This window comes from Plectropomus leopardus, chromosome 11 (assembly GCF_026936395.1).
Source record: "Plectropomus leopardus strain MGB_pleo_1.0 chromosome 11, ASM2693639v1, whole genome shotgun sequence".
In the NCBI taxonomy this organism is placed as follows: domain Eukaryota; kingdom Metazoa; phylum Chordata; class Actinopteri; order Perciformes; family Serranidae; genus Plectropomus; species Plectropomus leopardus.
This window is the reverse complement of record NC_142186.1, coordinates 21,593,742-21,613,994: the sequence shown is the minus strand read 5'-3', so window position 1 is coordinate 21,613,994 and position 20,253 is coordinate 21,593,742. Positions and strand designations below refer to the sequence as shown.

At 40.0% G+C, this 20,253-nt stretch overlaps 1 protein-coding gene across 3 annotated transcripts; it reads right to left on the bottom strand.

The window, feature by feature from the left end:
• Positions 1 to 1,852: 1,852 nt before the first annotated feature.
• thrap3a (thyroid hormone receptor associated protein 3a) lies at positions 1,853 to 19,888 on the bottom strand. 3 transcript variants are annotated; one of them, XM_042489733.2, is made up of 11 exons: positions 19,701 to 19,888; positions 12,807 to 12,951; positions 9,058 to 9,957; positions 8,081 to 8,764; positions 7,648 to 7,817; positions 6,305 to 6,416; positions 5,904 to 5,988; positions 4,407 to 4,588; positions 4,105 to 4,285; positions 3,532 to 3,678; positions 1,853 to 3,397 (listed from the first exon to the last, which is right to left on the bottom strand). In XM_042489733.2, the coding sequence occupies exons 2-11, from the start codon at positions 12,926 to 12,928 to the stop codon at positions 3,158 to 3,160; spliced, it is 2,823 nt and encodes a 940-aa protein (XP_042345667.2). In that variant the 5' UTR covers positions 12,929 to 12,951; positions 19,701 to 19,888; the 3' UTR covers positions 1,853 to 3,157. The 3 variants fall into 3 exon arrangements, with proteins under 3 accessions (XP_042345667.2, XP_042345669.2, XP_042345670.2); XM_042489735.2 differs by lacking the exon at positions 19,701 to 19,888 and adding an exon at positions 13,048 to 13,264; XM_042489736.2 differs by lacking the exons at positions 12,807 to 12,951; positions 19,701 to 19,888 and adding an exon at positions 11,133 to 11,409.
• Between the last annotated feature and the right edge of the window lie 365 nt (positions 19,889 to 20,253).

Genomic DNA, 20,253 nt, shown 5'->3' with positions numbered 1-20,253 from the left:
ATGATTGTTATTGCAATGTTATGCCATTGTTATTGTTTACAAATTGCTGAAGATGCGTATGTTATGTGTCACATTAGAGGCCAATGCTGCTGTGTTATGCTGTGTGGCATGCTGTTTAAAATCACACGGGGGCGGGGGGCGGCATGATGCTGCTGTTGTTTGGTTCTGTTAAAAAATGCAAAGGTAGTGCAAAGAAGGGACTTTGTAGCGGCCCTATAGCGCAAAGTCTGTGTAAAAAGGACTAATAGCTGACAGGATGTTGTGACACCTGTTAAAAGTGATCTATCCCCAGTGGCACCTAAACACATAGAGATTACTCTATCTGCCATGTGGCATTGAGCAGCCTGTGTGGGCACTCACAGCAGTCAAAAAGGCAGCAAGATGATGCCTTGACTGGCACAGACTTGTAGTTTGGATGTGCTCTATGTGAGGTGCTGAGCATTTGACAGGTACAGGTTAGAGAGTTTGACCTTAATAGGAATTGGCTATTAGTATATATATAATGTATTTATGTATATTTTCGTGTAATTGTGTGAATTTTAATTTGTCTCTTATTGTTAAAATGTGTGGTTGTTACAACACATCCTGGCAGTGGGATAGGTTGTAACCATGGAACTCTGTGTATTTGACATTTATTTGGAATTCTGTGTTATAGTTTAAGAAGTTGGAAACATTGTTATTTGCAGTAGACAAATGAGGGTACTGTGTGTCATAACCTTACAGCCCCAACACAAAAAATCAGTGAGTTACAAGCGCTGGAACAAAGAGTGTTACAACAATACCGGATCTCCCCATAACTCAGGCTTTCTCCCTTCCTTTTGCTAAAGTTAATATGTTAGGTCACTAGGCACAGTCATTTCTCAAGTACTTCCTCTTCTTTCCCAATGAATGTTAGTTAAAGTCTCTCTTAGTCTAGTCTTCAACATTGTATAGGATAGGACACTGACTTTTTTGTCCCATAAAAGTTTTCATCATGACAAAAAGTACAATCTGTGCCAGACAAATACAAACTGATATCAATGCATACAAACTGGACAAATGCTAATTAAATAAGTATAGATGAAATAAATGAATAAGGCATTCATTGTCTACTAGAACCTTGGTGGACAGAGTAACAAAATGTTTTTAAAAAAGGCATTTATGTTTAAAGTGGGTCACCTAGAAATGTTGAAGGGCAGAAGTTGCAAGTCAGGGTGGAGATGATCAGTCAGGTGATTGTTTAATGAAGGGCTACCTGGAGACTCCACTGACTTTCATGGCTCTGAGTGCAGGTGATCTTGACCTGCTATTGAACAGAGTGGTAACCAAATCAGGAGGAGTCGCCACACCCCAAGATGCTCTAAACTATGGCAGCATAAAAGAGAAGCTGCACCATGTGCATGATGCAGAATACCCTGGACAAAGGCTCTAGTAGGCTGCACTTGTCATTCAGCACTTCTTCTTGTTATCATATTCACAGTACATCCACCTAATTGTAATATGTTTATGAGTAGACCTGCGGGTTGAGGAAATACTGATCAGGCCCAAAAAAAACAGTCTGGATCTGAGGGCTGCATATACTAATGTGTGAATGGATTATTTGGTCTGAAGCAGAAACTGACAGGGGCATCAAAGGCTTATCCATGTAGTAGTTGCTGTGCAGCTGTGATGCATTCATGCATGTACAAAGCCAAACAACGCAGCCCTGACCCTGGGTGCAGACAGGGTACCCTTCACTGTGACATGAGTGTAGAAAGGCTGAAATGAAAACAGAAAATTAAAATGCATCAAGTTCATGCCTCCCATGAGAAAAAACTTGAATTGTTCTTATGCCTTTCTAGAAATTGCAATAAAGAAAACATCAAGGCGACCATTAAAGTAATCAGTGTCTCTTTAATTAATTTACAGTCTCTAACAAAAAACAGTAACAACACCTATGTAAAAAACGCTATATTTCCCAAGCAGGTAACCTTTAAACAACTGCATGTGAATCTCAACATGTAGGCCTGCATTGTAAAAATAAGACCAGTGGATCCACAGCAAGGCACAAAATTTGTAAAATGCAATTTTATGGGCAGTTAGATGAACAGATGTGAGCCTAATCACTGAAATAATATTTTTATTCTCGATTTACATATACTCTAATCCTTGCTCTACAGACTGCCCTGTATTTCTGTTTCTTACAAACAACAGACTGAACAACTGCTAAGTTTGAGCCTCTTTTATCGAAATGTTGACACAGTTGAACACAATTTACACAATGAATTAAATCATTATTGGCTAGAGAAAAGTTTGGAAACAGCAAATGAAAAACACAACAAAAATCTATAGCAATTCCTTTACAGACAAAGTCGAAATTCTGCCTAGACAAGTACAAAAACTATAATGAATGTCTCTGGAGAAAAAAAGTATAATCACTATCAATATTACATGTTGATTAGTGCTATCCAACACCAAGCAAAGAGCTACTGTAATATATAGAAATGTTTGACAGAAAAATGTTTAGTGAGTAACATATTAAATGTACAGGTAGTTATCCTTAAAATAACAGTCACCTATGTCGTTAGCTAGTATTGCAGATCTGTTGGAATCTGTATAATTAAAGACTAAAGAGCATAACCTGTGACCCCATACAGTTTGGTCCCATATCAGATCAGGGTCACTTCTAGAGTGTTGTTATGGCTAAAACAGTGATTTTTTTTTATGTCAACATGAGCTACAGTGTACTTATTGCTGTCATTTTAATCCAGGCAAGAAACAGCTCAAAACAAACCTGCTTTGAAGAAAAAAAACAACAAAAAAAACACCCAGATTATTTTGTAACCTATAGACAACATATATCTTCATTTGCACAACTATAAGGCACAAGCTGATTTGATCTATGATGTAATTGTACGTTATATTGTACGTTAAAATTCACCTTATCCACATAAAGCAAAAAAGTATGACATTTTTATGAGAAACAGCAATTCACCCTTTAACAGTGCTTCCACTAGTTATGAGTTTTATCCTAATGTGGAAAATTGTTGTGCCAAGTCAAAGTGAGTATCCTAAGATGAAGTTAAAGCATAAAAGAGTCTTAAAACATTTTAATCTGCATTTATGAATCCACTGTGGTGGATCTGAGTCAAATCCCTTAACAACACAAAAGAAAATTAAGATTTCACGACTTCACTGCTCAAGTATTCATCCCGTCCATTTCTCCTTCTTTGTGGTCCTGTTCTGTCTCCTCTTCCCCGGAGTCACCTTGTTCCCCGTTGATCTGGAACTTGTCATGGGCCCATTTGGGGCTATTGGTGTTGGGGCCCCCAGTGGCTTTGCGGATCATGAATCTCGCTCTTCCACGTGAGAAGCTTCCCCGTCCTCGTCCTCGGTTTTCCACCCATTTGTGCTCTGCTTCCCGTTCTCTGTCATCATGCTGAAAGAAAAAGAATGGAAGTATGTAAAGACACAGTTGTAAAAGTACATACATAGGGTACAGTAGACTAAATGGCACCATGTGGTTAATCAAATGGTGAATGAAGACATGAATTGGAAAAACATCTTCCCTACCAAGTAGTATTTTCTGCTTTTGGGAGTGTACTCTGGGTCCCAGTCTTCATTTTTTGGATGTACTGCCATGTTTGCCATGTTGTTACTTTGTGAACAGTTTCCCTGATAATTGCCTCTGTTCCAGCCCCTTCCACGAATTCGGACTTGCTGTAATTGGACAAACAGACATGGAAATATTTAAAGCTGTAAACAGCAACAAACAGGCCCTTGCAGCATGTGCACGTTGGGGAGTACTGGCAGGATGCCGGACAGTGCGAGAGTGCATTTCTGTTTTAGGGCCCTATGAAGCCCACTAGCTATGGGGCGAGCCCACTCACTGCAGAACATTGATAATTTCTACAGTTCTGATCAGTGTGCCATCTTAAACCCCTCAAAAGTGCAATTGTGTAGCATAATAACAATTCTGACACAAAAAAAGGTTCTGCGCAGTATAAGGCACTTCTGTGTTCGGGCCCTAAAAAGTAACAAAATCATTGATACACAGCAAACTGAAATTCAATCGGACAGTGTACCTTGACACAACTATTGTCAAATTATGCCTCTTTGTCAACCCAACATCATGCATTAACTTACAAATCCTCCACGTGGTCTTCCTCTTTCAGCTGGTCCTGGTGACTCTCTTTGACCCAGTCGGGCCCTGTTAAAGCCTTTATCTTTGGAATCAGACTTGCCATGAGGCAAATCTTCTTTTTGGGACTTAGAGGATGAGGAAGACGAGGACGAACTTGAGCGAGAGCGCTTCCTCCTATTTTTCCTAAAAGGAAAAACAGGACGAAGAGAATCCTTCGTGGTGAACTCTTAATGGTACAGGGTGAACAACAGTATTAAGCATATTTGAAGACATTTTGAAGCAAGTACAGTGCAGTTGCACATACTTTGATTTCTCACGGCATTTGGTGAACTTTTCCTCAGTTCTCTCCCTATTAGAATCTGGGGAGTCTCCCATATCTCTCCCCTGATCCTGGGCATAATCTCTGTCATGGGTGGAATATTTTTTACGGCGCTCAATATCCAAACGAAGGTCCATTGGGTCACCCTTCATTTTTTCTCCGCCATCCTGAGCAAATCAGAAAAAGAACACAACGTCGTGGACAGACTTTGGATTAGCATGTAGATGCTATCAGTCTGCTCTCAGCCAAGCTGGTTTTTAAACTAAACAGCGCGGTCCATGGGTAAAGGGGGGAAACCCGAGTAACAGCCAGCTGGCGTGAATAAAACCAAGCCATTCTGGAGTGAATTTTCCAGTGCACTTAAAGGGCCAAACCAGTAGTTTTGCATGTTTCAAGATTACCTTTAAGTCTGAACCATTCTCCAAAGCATATGTTTGTAGAATACTTCAAAGCAGCTATCTTGGTAAGAAAATCAACTTGACAAGACTTCAAAATATGTTTCAGATAGGCAATCCATCACCGTCAATATTTAGTCAGCTGTATTTTGTGTTACTGCATTTTCAGTCATCAGAGGGCTGCCTGTTGAAAACCTTTTTACCAGTGTGGGAAAGTCTACAAAGAACAGCACCAGTGTATTAAGCATCACACTTGCTTGGCGACATACCGTATGTCACATGACTTCCATGACATTTTGAATAAAAGAGCCAAAGAGACGTTTTTATCAGGTCCATTTAGGTTTTTAAAGTGTTTTCGCAACATCCCTGTTAGTGCACAGTGATGTATTTCCTATTTCAAACAAGATTCAAGTCACTGTAAGTTGATTATCATGTTGTCTAAAAACTTTAGGGTATGCTTTGGGAAATAGTTTCTGGTACCTGATAATGTATTCATACTTTGTAGTTGTTGAGGAACTGGCAAAACGACTAGTATGGTTCTTTAATAATGGTGAAGAAAAAGAAGATAGGATTGTTCATGCTAATTTAGGTTTTCGCAGTTTAATGTATTGTGGTAGTATTTGCGCCTCATTTTTATAAAGTCTTGACCATATGTGTCCATGCGCATCAGTGAACTGTTGTGAGGTTTTACTCAGAAAGTCAAGCATTTATATAAGCACAGATGCATAAAGTGCTTGCTGTTGTTTATTCTCGTTCCTTATTTCTTAAAGAATACTTACGAAGACATTTGCTTAGAGTCCCTTGAACAGCTTTGGCACAGTGGCTTCCATTTCTGAGTTATATGATTCATTAGCCTTGGTGAGGCTTATGCCCAGAGTCTAAGCAATTCACCATGTATGGAGGCGATATATAACAAACAACAAAGTCAAAGTGCCTTATTTTGCATTTGCATTTCTTAGACTGTGCATCTCCCTTCATGGAAAGCCACGGGCTACCAGAGAGTGCAGTCTAAAGGCATCTGGCTTGCTCACTCGTCTGCTGTTGTTTGTTTTTCCAACATACTTCATACTGCAAAATGTTCAGTCACCTTGTAAGTGCCATCCTCTGAGCTTTTCATCGCCTCAAAAAGTTGAGAGTGTTTCTTAAAAGCTCTTGGTGAAACATCAATTCGCCTGTGAGAAAGAAGCACAGTTAAAACAGGATGATGAAATGAACAGAGTACAGGAACAACCATTCTGCAGGTGCCACATCGGAAAAAAAAAACTGCAAGCTACATTGAACTGCAGGGACGACACAAAACAGACAAAAAGAAAAGAAAAATTGGTGGGAAAATAAAACTGACCTCCACCGAGCACGAGAACAAATAAGCCAAGATAGTCTGTTGATTTTCAGGTAGGAAAGGGGAGAAAAATACCTGAAAGCTGTTAAAAGAGGAGGTGAAGCCACAGCACACTGAAGGTGAGAGGGTCACTCAATAGGCGACTCTACCTGTGTATCTCTGGGCTTTTTCTTGGCTTCATCATTTCCTTCTCTGCAGCGCATCTTTGGTACATGGTGAATCGCTCGTTTAGAGTCATTCCACAGGATGGAAAGTGCTGAGCTGTGCAGGGAGACAGGAAAAACATCTGTTCAGGTTGTTAGGGTTTGTGGTGTCTTTTTTTTTGTCAACTCTGATGGTGCATTGAAATTAATATTCCCATGTGCCATACTCCTATATTTTTATACAGTAAGTAAAACATTATTGCTTGAAGGCCTTGTTTTACAGTCCACTTAAAAATATAATGCTGCGTTTGCAGAGAAACTACAATTGCGATAGAGTTGCATGTCACTGATTTATAAAACTTAGTGATGACTATGTTTACTGGCCGATGTAACATGTAGTGTGATTGAAAACAAATAAACAAAACTATGACTTCTTTGCATATATCATACATCAGTGCTCTGTCCAGACGGAGGGCAGGCAACTGTAGGCAAAGCCAACCAATACGGCACAAGTGCCTTTAATTTGGGCTGTTTATAGTAGTCTGAATCAACCAAACTTGGAAAAACAAGGGACACTTTCAGTCCCAAGAATAGTGGGACTTAAAATGGAGAAGTAAAAACGAAATTTAAAAAAACAACAACTGAGAAACAGCAGTAGATGTGGATCTAAAACCTCCATCTTCAGTCTGGGTTAGTGAAGTCGACTAATGTTAATTTTAAAGATGCCTTGAGTTTGATGAAATTACAGTGTGCTGTGATAGCTTCTCTGTGTTTTTAGCCACAATACAGATTTTTAATTGTGTTTCATCATACCTCTGAAAACGGTTGACCTGATTATTACATTAGTTGGTAACGTCAGCCTGACAGTGGTGCATCCATGTCCAGATTTTAAATATAAAAAAGACTTATTCTCAAGTACATTTACTCACCCGGTCAAAAACAGGAAGGTAGTCATTTCAGCCGTCACACAAAAGAGTAATAGTCCACTAGGCTCTTGTACACTTTCATTGGCACGCTGAGTAACATTAGTGCCTTTAGAATTACTGTTGGATGAGGTACTTTGTAAAGGTGATCATGACCACACCAGGCAAATCAGTTGTTGGAAAAGTCACTTTTATTCATTTTGTATCATATTCAAGAGTCATTTCAATTTCGCAATGATACCTGCTGCCTGCAGGTTCATCCATCCCTTTTATGTAGTCAAATTCCTCTATTTCAAATTTATGCAGTGTATGAATTTATCATTTCCTGCCCTCCATCTGAATTTCGCACGTCAAAATAGTCATGTCACAGTCACAAGCTATTATTAAATTATTTCACTCTTTGCTGTTAATAATGTGAAGACTCACCTTTAATGTGGTGAACGATGGTGACAATGTGTTGAGCAAACAGCTCAGAGGGACTCCTCTGTAACTGTGCAGCCTTAACATGCTGAAAGATAGAGCGAAACTCCTGATCCTTTTTTGAGGCCTGAACAAGATCCTGAGACAACTGTCGCTCCTCAGCTAAAATATCAGAGCTGAAAATGACCCAAAAAAAAAGGAAAAAAATTAGTCTTGTTTTATTGTATAAAAAAAGACTAAAAACACAAATCATACTCCAAATTGCACAAAACAACATTTAAACAAGGAAACTTTTGCAAATCATTTTCTTAGTAAATCAGTATATATCGGCATACTATTATTTATTATTGCAAAGTCTCCAGCTGGATGTACAGGTACGACTACTTGCTCACTGAGGAGAGACCCAGTTTGCGACCAGAAATCATTTTATGATGCTCACCTGATCAGGCTATCTCCAAGAAAATCCATTCTGACATTTAATTTTGTTTCTTGTTTTCTTGAGGACATGAAAGGCGAGTCCTCTCCCCTGAGCTCTCTGTCAGAATTCCTCCTTGGTGGCAGTGTAGGAGATGCGGTGGAAGGAGATTTTGCCATCTTCCTGGCTTTGCCACTCATGTTTGGGGACAGTTCCTCAAGTTTTCCTGCTGACTCACTCTTGGCAAAGGCAGCAACCATGGCCGCTGCTTTATCCTGCTTTCGACTAAGATGCATGTCCTCTGTCATGGTGTCAAGGTCACTGTCAGCTACCTGTGAATAGGCCACATTCTGCCATTTGCTAAAGCATTCATCAAACAATCCCCGGGCTGACTGGGTGACCCTGATCTTTGACTTAGAGGACTCGTCCCCATTGTGCCAGTCTTTGTGAAGTGATTTTGAATGAGGCTTGGTAATCATCTCCTCCTCTTCCTCCCCGTCAGCAGACAGAAAAGGAGAAGCTTTCAAAAAGCTGCTCAGGGACACCTCACCATCAATGTCCTCTTTGTGCTTTCTTGACACAGAGTCAGAGAAATTCGTGGTTGGTTTGCCATTCACTTTCCCTTGTTCCATATCCACATCATTTGCTTCTGTGCTTCTGCCATTTTCAAAAGCTTTAGCTTTTTTATTTTGCTGCTCCTCCAAAAACCTAAACAATGACAAAGAGATAAAGAGCCACATCTAACTGGGCATGCGACTTTTGAGACAACTGCAAAAATGAAGCCAACTGATAAGCTGACAACATATGACAGATGTCATATGTTGTCAAGGCAAATATTTCGAATTCCCCTAAATAATATTATTTTAGTTTGTTATGGCAACCACACTTAACTACCCATAGATGGCAAAGCCAAGAGGATTCTAGGATACAATTACATTCAAGCAATAATTTCTAACATTTTATCTGTTATAGCTTCCAAAGAAGAATAAAATCAGTCTTACTGTCTGAAGGCAATGGAGATTGCTGTTTTATCTCCATCCAGGTATTCCTCACTGGAGAAGAAGTCAAAGCTGGAAAGCATTGGATTTAGTCCTTCATGTGAGGGCTTTTTTGTCATCGTTGAACTACACACCGTCTTCCATGAGGGGGCACTATTGCTGTTGTCATTTGTGATTTTAGGGGAGGGACTAGACTTGTTATTAGTTTGGCTGCTCTGACCAACAGTAACAGCAGAGCTTGCCAGAGGACTCGCTCTCTTTGGACTGCTGCTGCAGTCTGTCAGGCCCTGCCAGGTCCCCTCAGTTTTCCCACTGCCTGTGGCTTCTTTGGTTTCTCCTGCCAACTCACCGACAAGCTCCACTGCCTCTTCATCTCCTCCTCCTCCACCCTTTTGGACCTCCTTGGAGGCCAAGAGGTCCTCTTTTACATCTTTGGAGTTTTGATTAGTCAGCAACAAGGCTGGTGTGCATTTGGGAGAGGAAGAGTGTGAAGAAGAGGAAGAATGCTGCGATTGTCTGGATAATGGCGAGGAAGATCGGTCAGAGCGGTGAGAGTTACCACAAGGGGGGCTTCCTGAGCGTTGCTGGAGGTTGTGAGAGCGTCCTCGTGAATGGTTTTGCCGCTGTTGTTGCTGTTTCTGAGGGTACTGCTTGTAATTCTTCCAGTTGGGGCGAAAGTTGTTGTTATTGTTATAGCCACCTCCCCCACCACCACCTCCACCACCACGCTGGAAGCGTCCACGTGGGAAGTAGCCCCGCCCACGGCCCCTGAAGTTGTACGGCCTCCGGAAGCCACGGTGGTAGCCCCGGAACTCACGGTTGTTCTGCTGGTATCCTCTTGGATATTTCTTCTCCCGGTTATGAGGTGGAGAACGAGATCGTGACCATGACCGAGACCTAGAGCTGTTAATGAAAATAAGTGGGAAAAAAGCACTTTGCCTCATTTCCAAACAAATCATTGATATACATTACAGAAATGTAGTTTTGAGTGGTTTCTGAGCTACCTAAAACTGTAAATCACAGCCTCTGCACTTCACACTTAACATTTCTCTGATGCAGTCTCTCAAAATGTAACATTTTATGGACGAATAGACACACATGAGATCATGGCCCATCGAAATTACACAAATGTAGTAAAACCTGGTCAGTATTCAAAATGTTTTTGATGTTGGCTCCTATTGGAATAAAGGATAAAGAATGCTGTAGTTTACTAAAGGTTACTATGTCTTAATAGCGAATCATGATACCAGCACTACATGAACACAAACAGTTTCTCAGGAAACAGGATCTCTCAAAGCAAAATGTAAGCTGACAAACAAAATACGTCTCAGAATGCCACCTAAATCAGTCTGTTTAGTTTTCTTTAACAGACTCCAAGTCAGGCCTAACATATGGAAAATACACACATCCATACACCACATGATATATAAAGACGTGCGGTTGCATCCGGTATCAATAAATCATTTGGAATTGGCAAAACATATGTAAGTGTAAAAGAGGCCACACGAGGAGCACTGCTTTGAGAAAAGGAGATTCCCACAGTGAGATACTGTTGGGCCAGGCTGCAGGGTTGAACAAAGCCACATGGGGGCTCTGCTGCACTTCTCATAAAAAGCCCTGCATCGTCATCTCAAACTTAACACAGTCCTAAGATCATAACCACGACACAATATGTTCTCTTCTTCAGAACACTGTTCTAATCAGCCCAACATGCTCCTTTTAATCCTGACCACATGTCAACACAACATCCACAAGTTTCCATGGACAACTTTCTGAATGTAGCAAATCGACTGTCAGACATCACACAGTTCTACATTGTGTCTGTAATGTTCTGTTACTATTTTCTCAACAGCAGCTTTACTAAAACTGCCTGTAATTAAAAAGTAGCTGCTCCGCCGGTTTTCCTGTTAAAATCTTATTATATAAAGACACAATGAAATATGGAAGTATATCCCTCAAATAGAAACCTACAATACATTGCAGAACAATGATCTTAATTGACAGAGCAAAGCAGTTCCACACTACATGCAATGACATGCTAAAGCCATATAGAAAGGCTGAAAAAGCTCAAGACTCACCTAGTGTGTTTTTGCATTGGAATACAGAGTGGGAAAAGAAAGCAGCGCACTGAGCAGCACTGCACACTCACAGCGCGAGCTACAGATACTACATCTCCTCTGGCCAACTCTGGTGGAGCAGGGAGTCACATGGATCATTATGAGGGAAAAAAAACTTCTACTTCAATCCTTTGACTCTATGTTTGCCAGCTACTCTGGCTGTTTAACCAGTTAAGATACTTTGATACTTTTTGATACTTTTTCTGACTGTTTTGAGAAAATACTGCCGATATCACTCAATCTGGTCTTAACGAAATATTTCAGCAAGATACACAATCATTTCTCTTATTAAAAATGCAATGAGTCACTGAGGAAAGTCCAGAGTGAGTGTTTTTGCTGTGACATAGTCTATATGTCCATTTAACCACTAAGGTGAAGAAAAAAGCTCCAAGATGGAGCAGTTTGTCCATTCTTAGTCATCAGACTTGTCAACATGTTGAATCTGTCTTGATATAGGAAAATACAGTCTGTTGCTTTTTTGAGTGTTTTTATTTGAATCTGAGTTTATTAACAACATATGCAAATGTGTGCATTCAGGCGTGCATCGTTCTAGTGTGACCACAAGCTTATTTGCACTTATTGCAAGGTGGACTCAGAAAGAGCACACCATTAGATTCCTTCCACGTCCCTTTTTTATGCCAATTTTAATTCGTGCTGCAACACTGCCAGGAAATGAGCCGCCCTGCCATTTTTATTGCCATGCCACAGTCGTCCTGCCAGAAACAGCAAAGGCATTGGAGTGACGCCTTGCTTTTTCTTCACATCATAGCCAGCAGATAACCCCACAACCAGGCCATTTTTTAATGTAAGCAAATCAACCAGCAAAACTCGCTGCTGTCTATATTGAACGCTTGATAAAATATTTTCATATACTGCTGAGGTGGACTAACATGGAAATTTTTGTACGTAAAGCAAACTGCAATAACATTGACCCTAACTTAAGTAAATTCACAAACCGGCAGCTGAGCCCTTTCTCAAACAACAATTTCCTCTTGATACACAAGCTGTCTCCAGAGCTTGAGTCTGACCCAAATCCATTAATACTGCACCAGCTTTGTGCATTCATGAGAACCAAAGTCATAAAGTCCAAGACAAGACAAGGTCTTTCTGATGAAAATCAACAAATATGTAGCTAAAATGCTTATTATAACAGAACACAGAGCTACTTCCTGACATTCCCACTGTCACAACTACTTGAATATATATTTTCTATACATCAAATCTTGGCACATTGTATGAGTATCCCTTTAAGAAAAGAGTTACTAAATAGCGTTTGAGTGGAAAAGGAGATTAGCATCAGCATTGATCAGAGGATGATCAATGCTGATGTGTAAATCGAGACAGCACTTTGCCTGCTGCACCTGCTGCTTGTTTTCCCTTCATCATGACAACCACTTCTCTTGGGTCACAGTCTTTCATACAGGGTTAAAGCAACTTAGACATTCTTCATTTATATCTATTGTGTAATACCTTCAGTAATCAGCTATTAAATCTTGTTTCGATAAGTCTGGCCTGGCAACACATGTAGACATCTTCAACAATCTAGCAAAATGCAATTGATCTGTAGACCACAGTGACATAATACAGCCAATAGATTGTTTAGAAAGTAGGATTATTTATAAAGTAGAACTCTACCGGTAGTGACGCTTCCTTGACCGAGATCTGGAGCGACTTCTGGAGCGAGATGTTGAGCGGGATCTTGACCGAGACCTTGAGCGGCTCCGAGACCTTGAAGCTGATTTTGTGGATCTGGACATCACTGCAGCCAGCCCACCTCAAACTGTCAAAAAAAAAGTGTCATGCAGCCAGCTTAGGATTTTGGAAAGCTAATACAGCAAACAATACACATTAAAAAAATAATTAGTTATTCAACCACCTTTTCAAGACACTGGATGCATAGAATGGATATTAATCATATCGGTGAACAATAGAATGAACAATTACTGAATAAAAATACAGTTTAAGAAAGTCTAGAGTCAAAAATCCATGAAATACAATATCCAACAGAGATGCGTCATGCGAGAGTCACTTCAAAAGAAGCCTTAACACAAAAGCTGACTGAAGAAACAGAACAGCTGTGAAAAAGGAAGAAGGCAATAGAGTAGGGCAACCAAACAGAACCAGTTTTATTTAGTCACTGATCATTTGCATAGAGGGCAGTCTTACGTCAGTCATCTGACTGGTGAGCCCACTATGAAATACAAATACAGGATATGCTTATCAGTGAGATATATCATCAGTAGAAATACAGTATATTGCCTAGAATCAATAAAAACTGGTTGCAAAAATATTTGTTCTCTTGTCACTGCTTCAGAAGAAAAGACAGTTTTCAAAAAAAGGTGAAAAAGGGAAAGCCAGCAAGTCTTCTCCAAGCCTCACCCCCGTCAACATACTATCTTAAGTATACACTATTGCTGTGTCTCAAGTCAGATACCCTCATTTATACACTTACATGAAGTACACTGTGTGCCTATGCTGTGCACTTACTTGCATAGTGTGGTAAAATGTTTCCATAAATGTTTCCACAAATCAAACACACAGCTTTGAAATGACAGTCGCTTTTCTTCCTCTGCTTGGGGAATTTCAACCGGGACAAGCATTATCGCTCACTTTGATGAATAATTGTCACTGTCCAAAATATATGCTTGATCTATTTGCTCACTTGGTGTCTTCTGTATTTCTTTTTTGTATGATCAACATGCTTTCAAATATTTGCAGCATGTCAGGCATCTCTCCACAAATATAATATCTAAAAAAACAACAATGGCGGAAACATCAATGTAACATTCATAAACACCCACTGGATGAGAAGTCTATTAAGTTTACTTTTGACTGTTATAAGTGCACCATGGGAGTGCTCCTACTGCACTGCATTTTGCCATACTTCTCAGTGGAAGCGCAGTCACACACTCAAAATAATAGCCTAAATAGAAGCACAGAGGTGTCCAGTTTGACTCATAGAATATGTTTCTGCTAAAATCTGAGCACTCCACCAATGATGTTAAGATTACAGAATGTTGTATGCACAAATGACTGAGCTGATCATTTTGAAGAAGCAATGAAGGACCACATCATGCTTCTCGGATAGAACGGCCCTCTGCTCAGCAAATGCTGCTAAGTGTATTGACACATCACAAATTTAGTCTTTACAGAAAACATGAGACTGGCCTTATCTTTTCTTTGTTTTTTGTTTTAATATGCCTTGACATTTATGAAATACTGTTAAACTAACAACTGACTATTCCAAAGTTCAATGCTTAAGGTAAGGAAAATAGTACATTTCCTCTGTAGTTACTTCACCATGTCACATTTGCATGTGGTTAACGATCTGTCACCAGAAAGATGCTCACTTTGGACTGAATGCTCAGTCAACTCAGATATCAGTATCCTTTTCACTTCATAGTTTCTTCTTGACTCCTCTGTGTAGTAGGAGCATCTAGTTCTCTCCAAAGTCCACGAGGCATTATCTATGACATATGATCCTCAGAGCACAGTAAATGCCAGGGATCAAATAATTGATCTTTCATTATGAGAGTCATCTTCAGAGACTTTGCAAGGAGGAAATTGCCGACTACACATGAGAGGGATTTAAAAACCAGTGCACGCTATCACATGGTGGTCCCAGTGTGCATCCTAGCTACTATTTTGGATTGGTTTGAAATGGATCCATCTTCCCACCGCCTCCCTCCTCCTCATGCTCCATGAACTTCCCACTCTCCTCACTCCTGGCAGCTTGTTGGTTTTGGCTTTGAGGGAATAATTTCCTGAAGGTCCAGCCTCAACAGACTGTCAATTTAGCTTACTCTGCACATTTCAAGAATGGCATGTGCCTCTTTCCAGCACAGCTAAACAGTAACTTAAATAAATTCCAACAAATGTCTTAATTTTGCTCCAGGATGTTGGCCCTGAAGGTGGAAAACTTTAATTGTAATGGATTTTCTACATTTGTTGTAAAAGCTGTAATGACATGATTAAAACCAATAAATCTGTTTTACATATCTTTAAATGGCTGAAAATAGTATCCTTAAAACCTCAGAGTTTCAGCAGAAACTGTGTACAAAGCAGCTATACAAAGTTAAGGTTCCCTAGTCAAAGTAGTATTACATTAGAGGACTGTATGTACAGTAACCACGTAGGAAAGTGCCCACAAAGCGCTGTCTTTGCCTTTTGTTTTGACTACAAAACCTGGCTGGTTAAATTGAACAGTGGGATCTGTTTTGATAGCTATTCTCTGAACGTTCAATTGATAACCAGCTGCAGCTGTCCGGCTCCACACTGTGTAGTCGGCAGCCTAATCACTGAGATTTCAGCTTCTCTAAAAGGCTGGCCTAAGCTCAGTCTTTAATCACTCACTACTAGATTTGCACAGACAAACACAGTTACTGACACACACACACACACACACACACACGTCTTACCATACTTGTGAGGACTTGCAACGATTCCTCAAACCTTTTCTGTCATGCCCAGATAGTACATGTTCACCCACCCCACAGTTTTTTGTATCAATCATTAACAATAATTGAGGAAGCAACTATCAAAAGGATCCATGCTGATTTTGATGGGATAAAGCATGATAGCATCAGCAAACTCTTGGTTGTGTATTTTTCATACATAAATCATATTCATTCAACTTTGATTCACACCATATCTTCCCCCACACACACACACACACACGCACACACACACAGACACACACACACACACACACACAGACACACACACACACATTTAAAGAACCACTGCTCTAATGTCTGCTCTGTCACCTTTGTGTGGAGGAAGGTAATTTACCAAGGACATGACAGTCTTTGAGATATGGTTTCTCACCTTATTACCACATCCTAACTCTGAACTTACCACTTCCAAACAGCCAATCTCATGCATGTGCTTTTTAACCACTGAAATGACTATTAATACTATTACACCTGTCAACTTGTTTCAAATCCGGCACTTGATAATGCAGTCACAACTGGCAGCACTAAAATAAATAAAAAAAACATCTTTCTTGGTTTAAAGTTGAACTCCAGTCTTGTTAGAGTTTTATCACTGTGTCTCCTTGTTATTGATTATCTAATGATTGTATCAGCAGGTGTAAGATTTTGAGATGAATGGAATCATCATAAAATCAACCACAGAAAAACCTCGCTCACAAAAAAAGTCATCTTGAAATTCTTTGATTTGTTTGTTAATGGACAGTCTCACATTATAGTCACATTATTTAACCAGGAACCACACATTATTTAAAGGAACAAGATGTGGAACCAGAAAAGCAGGTTGCTGTGCTGAAAAGATACGTTTTAAATACTAAAACAGAATGAAACTGACAATGGTCCTCACATGGAAAGAAGTTCAAGAACTTGCACACACACGCACATGATTAAGTACCCCCCCTTGGTAGGGAGCGACAGCTGTGTAATCCTCATCAGCTGTTTATTTCATGTAACGGCAAAAGTAGCTCTGATCAACAATGGTCCAGCAACACGATACATAGCTCAAAGCGTATGAGGTGAAACACTCCACTCAATCAACGGCCCTATCATTAAGACTTGAATGCCATAGGGGCAGCTGGAATCACATTTGCTATCTATATGTGCCCCCGAGACACCCTGTTCGCTATTTCAGAAAAGCCACAGCAACTGTCATTGGCACAATCTTTGGTTATTGAAATGCTGCAGTCGATCATAGTGTTCCCTCAAGACACTTCACATGCTGAGGCAGTTAAAAGATAGCAAAGCCACTGGCAGAGGTGCCCAACACAAGATAAACCTCTCAGCTTCCTCCTTTGTTATTAAATGAAAAAAAAAGAAGAAAACTTCTGAGAGGCGTATTCATTCAGTTATGTTTGAATGAGTATTAGCTGACTTTTGTTTGTCTTCGGGGAGCCACTGTAACTGCTTGAGAGACAAATAGATGACCTCATGCACAGGTTTCCTGCAACATTATTCTTTGCTAATCGCCTACAGTGACAGATGAGAACAACATTTAGCCTGGCATTGGACACAAGTTTCATGATAACATGATCCCAGTTGCAGATAACTTTCTGATGAGTAAGATAGTTCAGTATCACATTATCCCAAGCAGGCCCATAGAGGGATTTGTGCTGGGTTTAATCATTGTGAAGGTCCAGTGTATAGGATTGTGGGGCATATATGTCAGAAATGAAATATAATCTGCGTGTTTTATTTAAAGTATAATCAGCTGGAAATAAGGATTGTCATGGTTTTGTTACCTTAGAGTGATATCTTTATATCTACATAGGGAGCGGGTCCTTGTCCACAGAGTCCACTATATTGCACTGCCATGTTTCTTAGGAGTGTGAATCAACAAAGGCCCCACGACACAATATCACTACGATTCTTAAGTCAAAATACAATATTCAGGGTTGGAAATTATTTTTTTGTCCACCCGCCACTGTGCCTCTCAATATATTACCATTGTTTTTGTGGCTGGTGAGTAAAGCAAATTTAGCAACCTCTTTCATATTTCAGCAGCATTTGCTGGTGCTAATTTTCAACCCTGAATATTATTACAGTGTATTGCGATTTTTAACATTTTGCGATATGCTAAGTATTGCGATAACATATATTGCGATTTATGAGTTTTTTTCAAACTGTAAGGTATGTCCCCACAGAAAAAAATATGTCAATATTCAAAGTTTTAAATATGAAGTTTATCATTTCAGTCATTTTTATTGCAGCAAAATGTTTCTGCTGAGCTGAAGAAATACTTAATTTCCGTTCTAGTGGGCTACCAAAGTTTTAATTTGTATTTGCAATATTGTTTATTAATATTATATTAAAAAAATGAATTATTGTGTTTTATTATTGTAATAAATAAAATGTTGATAAATAGAATACAAGAATGCCAAAACTAAAATCAAGACAACAGTTGAGAATTAAAATGAAAATAAGAAAGTGAAAAGGCAGCTCAGATAAAACCAGATTATGCTTTTTGATAGAAGAATGTTTGTGGGAGAGACTTAAACGAAGACAGTGACTCAGACAGCCTTTTAATTTATGTGAAAAGTTCTAACAACAGTAGTCAACAGGTAATAAAACTGTAGAGTTTTATGATGTGTAATGAGGCCACATTTGCCTGGAAAATGGCAGACAGAAGTGTCACTGAGGCATCTTCACACTGACATGCTTCTCAGCTGTCTGTCATCACCGCGTTTGTGGAACTCTGCTGCATACAAGAGGGAACTCATCAGCTAAAGGTCCACTCTATTTTAGTCAGCTGGGAGCAGCGACAGTCGATGATGACATAAAGTGGTATATGTCCAAAATGTGTATCGTTATTGTTTGTGTCTTCCTGCACCCTTAAACTTTCCAGCTTTAGACACGGGTAGTGCTTATGGGTGGAATGTTGTACAACCAGAATACAGTCATGTCTTTTCTAAAGGAAAGTCAGTGTTGGCAGCACCTCCAAGCCACACACACAAAGCAAGTTGATTAAGATGGTTAGCATATCATCAACAAAGACGATGGCAAACAAAAGTGAAGACAAAACTCCTGTAATGCTACTTCAGTATGTGCCAGCATTCCTAAATATGGGCACACCTTTTCGCTGTGTGTACTTTTGTGCAGCTAGTGTTTGTTTAAGCTGATCAACCACAACCAGGATCCGGCAGCTCAACAGGAAATTGCATGACAATGTTTTTAACCTTTTTTTTTCGCATCACTGGATGCCAGAAATAGTTCCACGTTGGACCACAAAACCAATTTTAGATAAGCATTTACAGGAATCTTGAGTCAAAGAGACAATTCCCGATGCTATATACAGTATGACTTGTTGGGCTTGGTTTAAATTGTAGCTGTTTACAGTAGGCGGAGGGACGGCTGGGTGAAACCTGCAATCACAACAGTCATTCAGTCATTGGGGCGAACCACTAAAAACAACTGGTAAAGTTAAACAACTGAGCTGGCCTTTGAGTCCTCTGGTGGTCCAAAGCTGCACTTTTAAAATCACTATTAATGTTCAAGATATAACTGTTGACTAAGACTGCTGAGCTACTTGCAAATTATTTCACCCTTACTTCACAGATATTTTCACTTTACACACTCAGATGACATCACTTACTTCAATGAGAGCATATCAAAGCCGTTGGGGTCATGTCCTGGATGGGAGAGGCAGTGCATCCTCTTGGAGTTTCGTCATGTGCATCATAACGCACAATGACGCATCAATTAAGTGTGACGGAAAATAAAAAATCTATCAAGCAGGCAAACTTTACATCAATTAACAGGAGAGCTTGACAACTGTGCCCCCCTCTGAGAGTAAAACAGCTTACTGAACAAATGTTGACACTCTTCCAGTCGATATTTGTGCCCAGAAATGGCATTTAGAAGCAGGATTTTGCGACAAATGTGTCAAACAGACTTTTTTTGGCATGAGTGATCCTTATGCTGTACAACGACTGTACGCCTCGTTTTCAATGCTGCTGTCATTTTGACTACATTATTATCTATACATTCATTTCTGCTCTTGACCAAATGTTTGCCAAATAACTGCAAATAATAAACTACTCACCGGTCGGCGTTGTGGTTCAGTGTCGTCGCGTCACATCCAGGCAGCGCGGTTCAATAATGCAAAGTTTAAGACAATTTCTTCCTTGTCTTCTGTGTGCCTGCACTGTAGTGCCCAGTTTATGTCAAATGTGTGTGTGCATATGCGTGTGTGTCGGCTGGAGTCTGCGGTGTTCAGAGAAAGGGGGTGTGACTGTTGCGTGCAGCTCAGAGGTTCAGATTTCCTTCCGCCTTCACCGCCGTCTGCCAGAAGTGTGGGTGCATCGCAGTGAACGGGAGCGGAGTTCAGTAAACCGTTTGAGAGACACTATAGGCTCCGCTGCCTTTCAGTGACATCATTCTGTCATAGGAGCCTTATTATCCCTGATGAAAAGTCACTGTAGTAACCGTGTTCATAAAGGGAACAGCTCATGGGCATTGCCACTGTGTCAGTGTAAGGCTGGTGTTAACCCGTTCAGAATCCAATTATGTTCCTAACACACAAAATATTGCAATGATGGATTTCTAATCTAAAAGCACTCATAAATCATTAGTAAATATTCTTTAAAATAAGTATA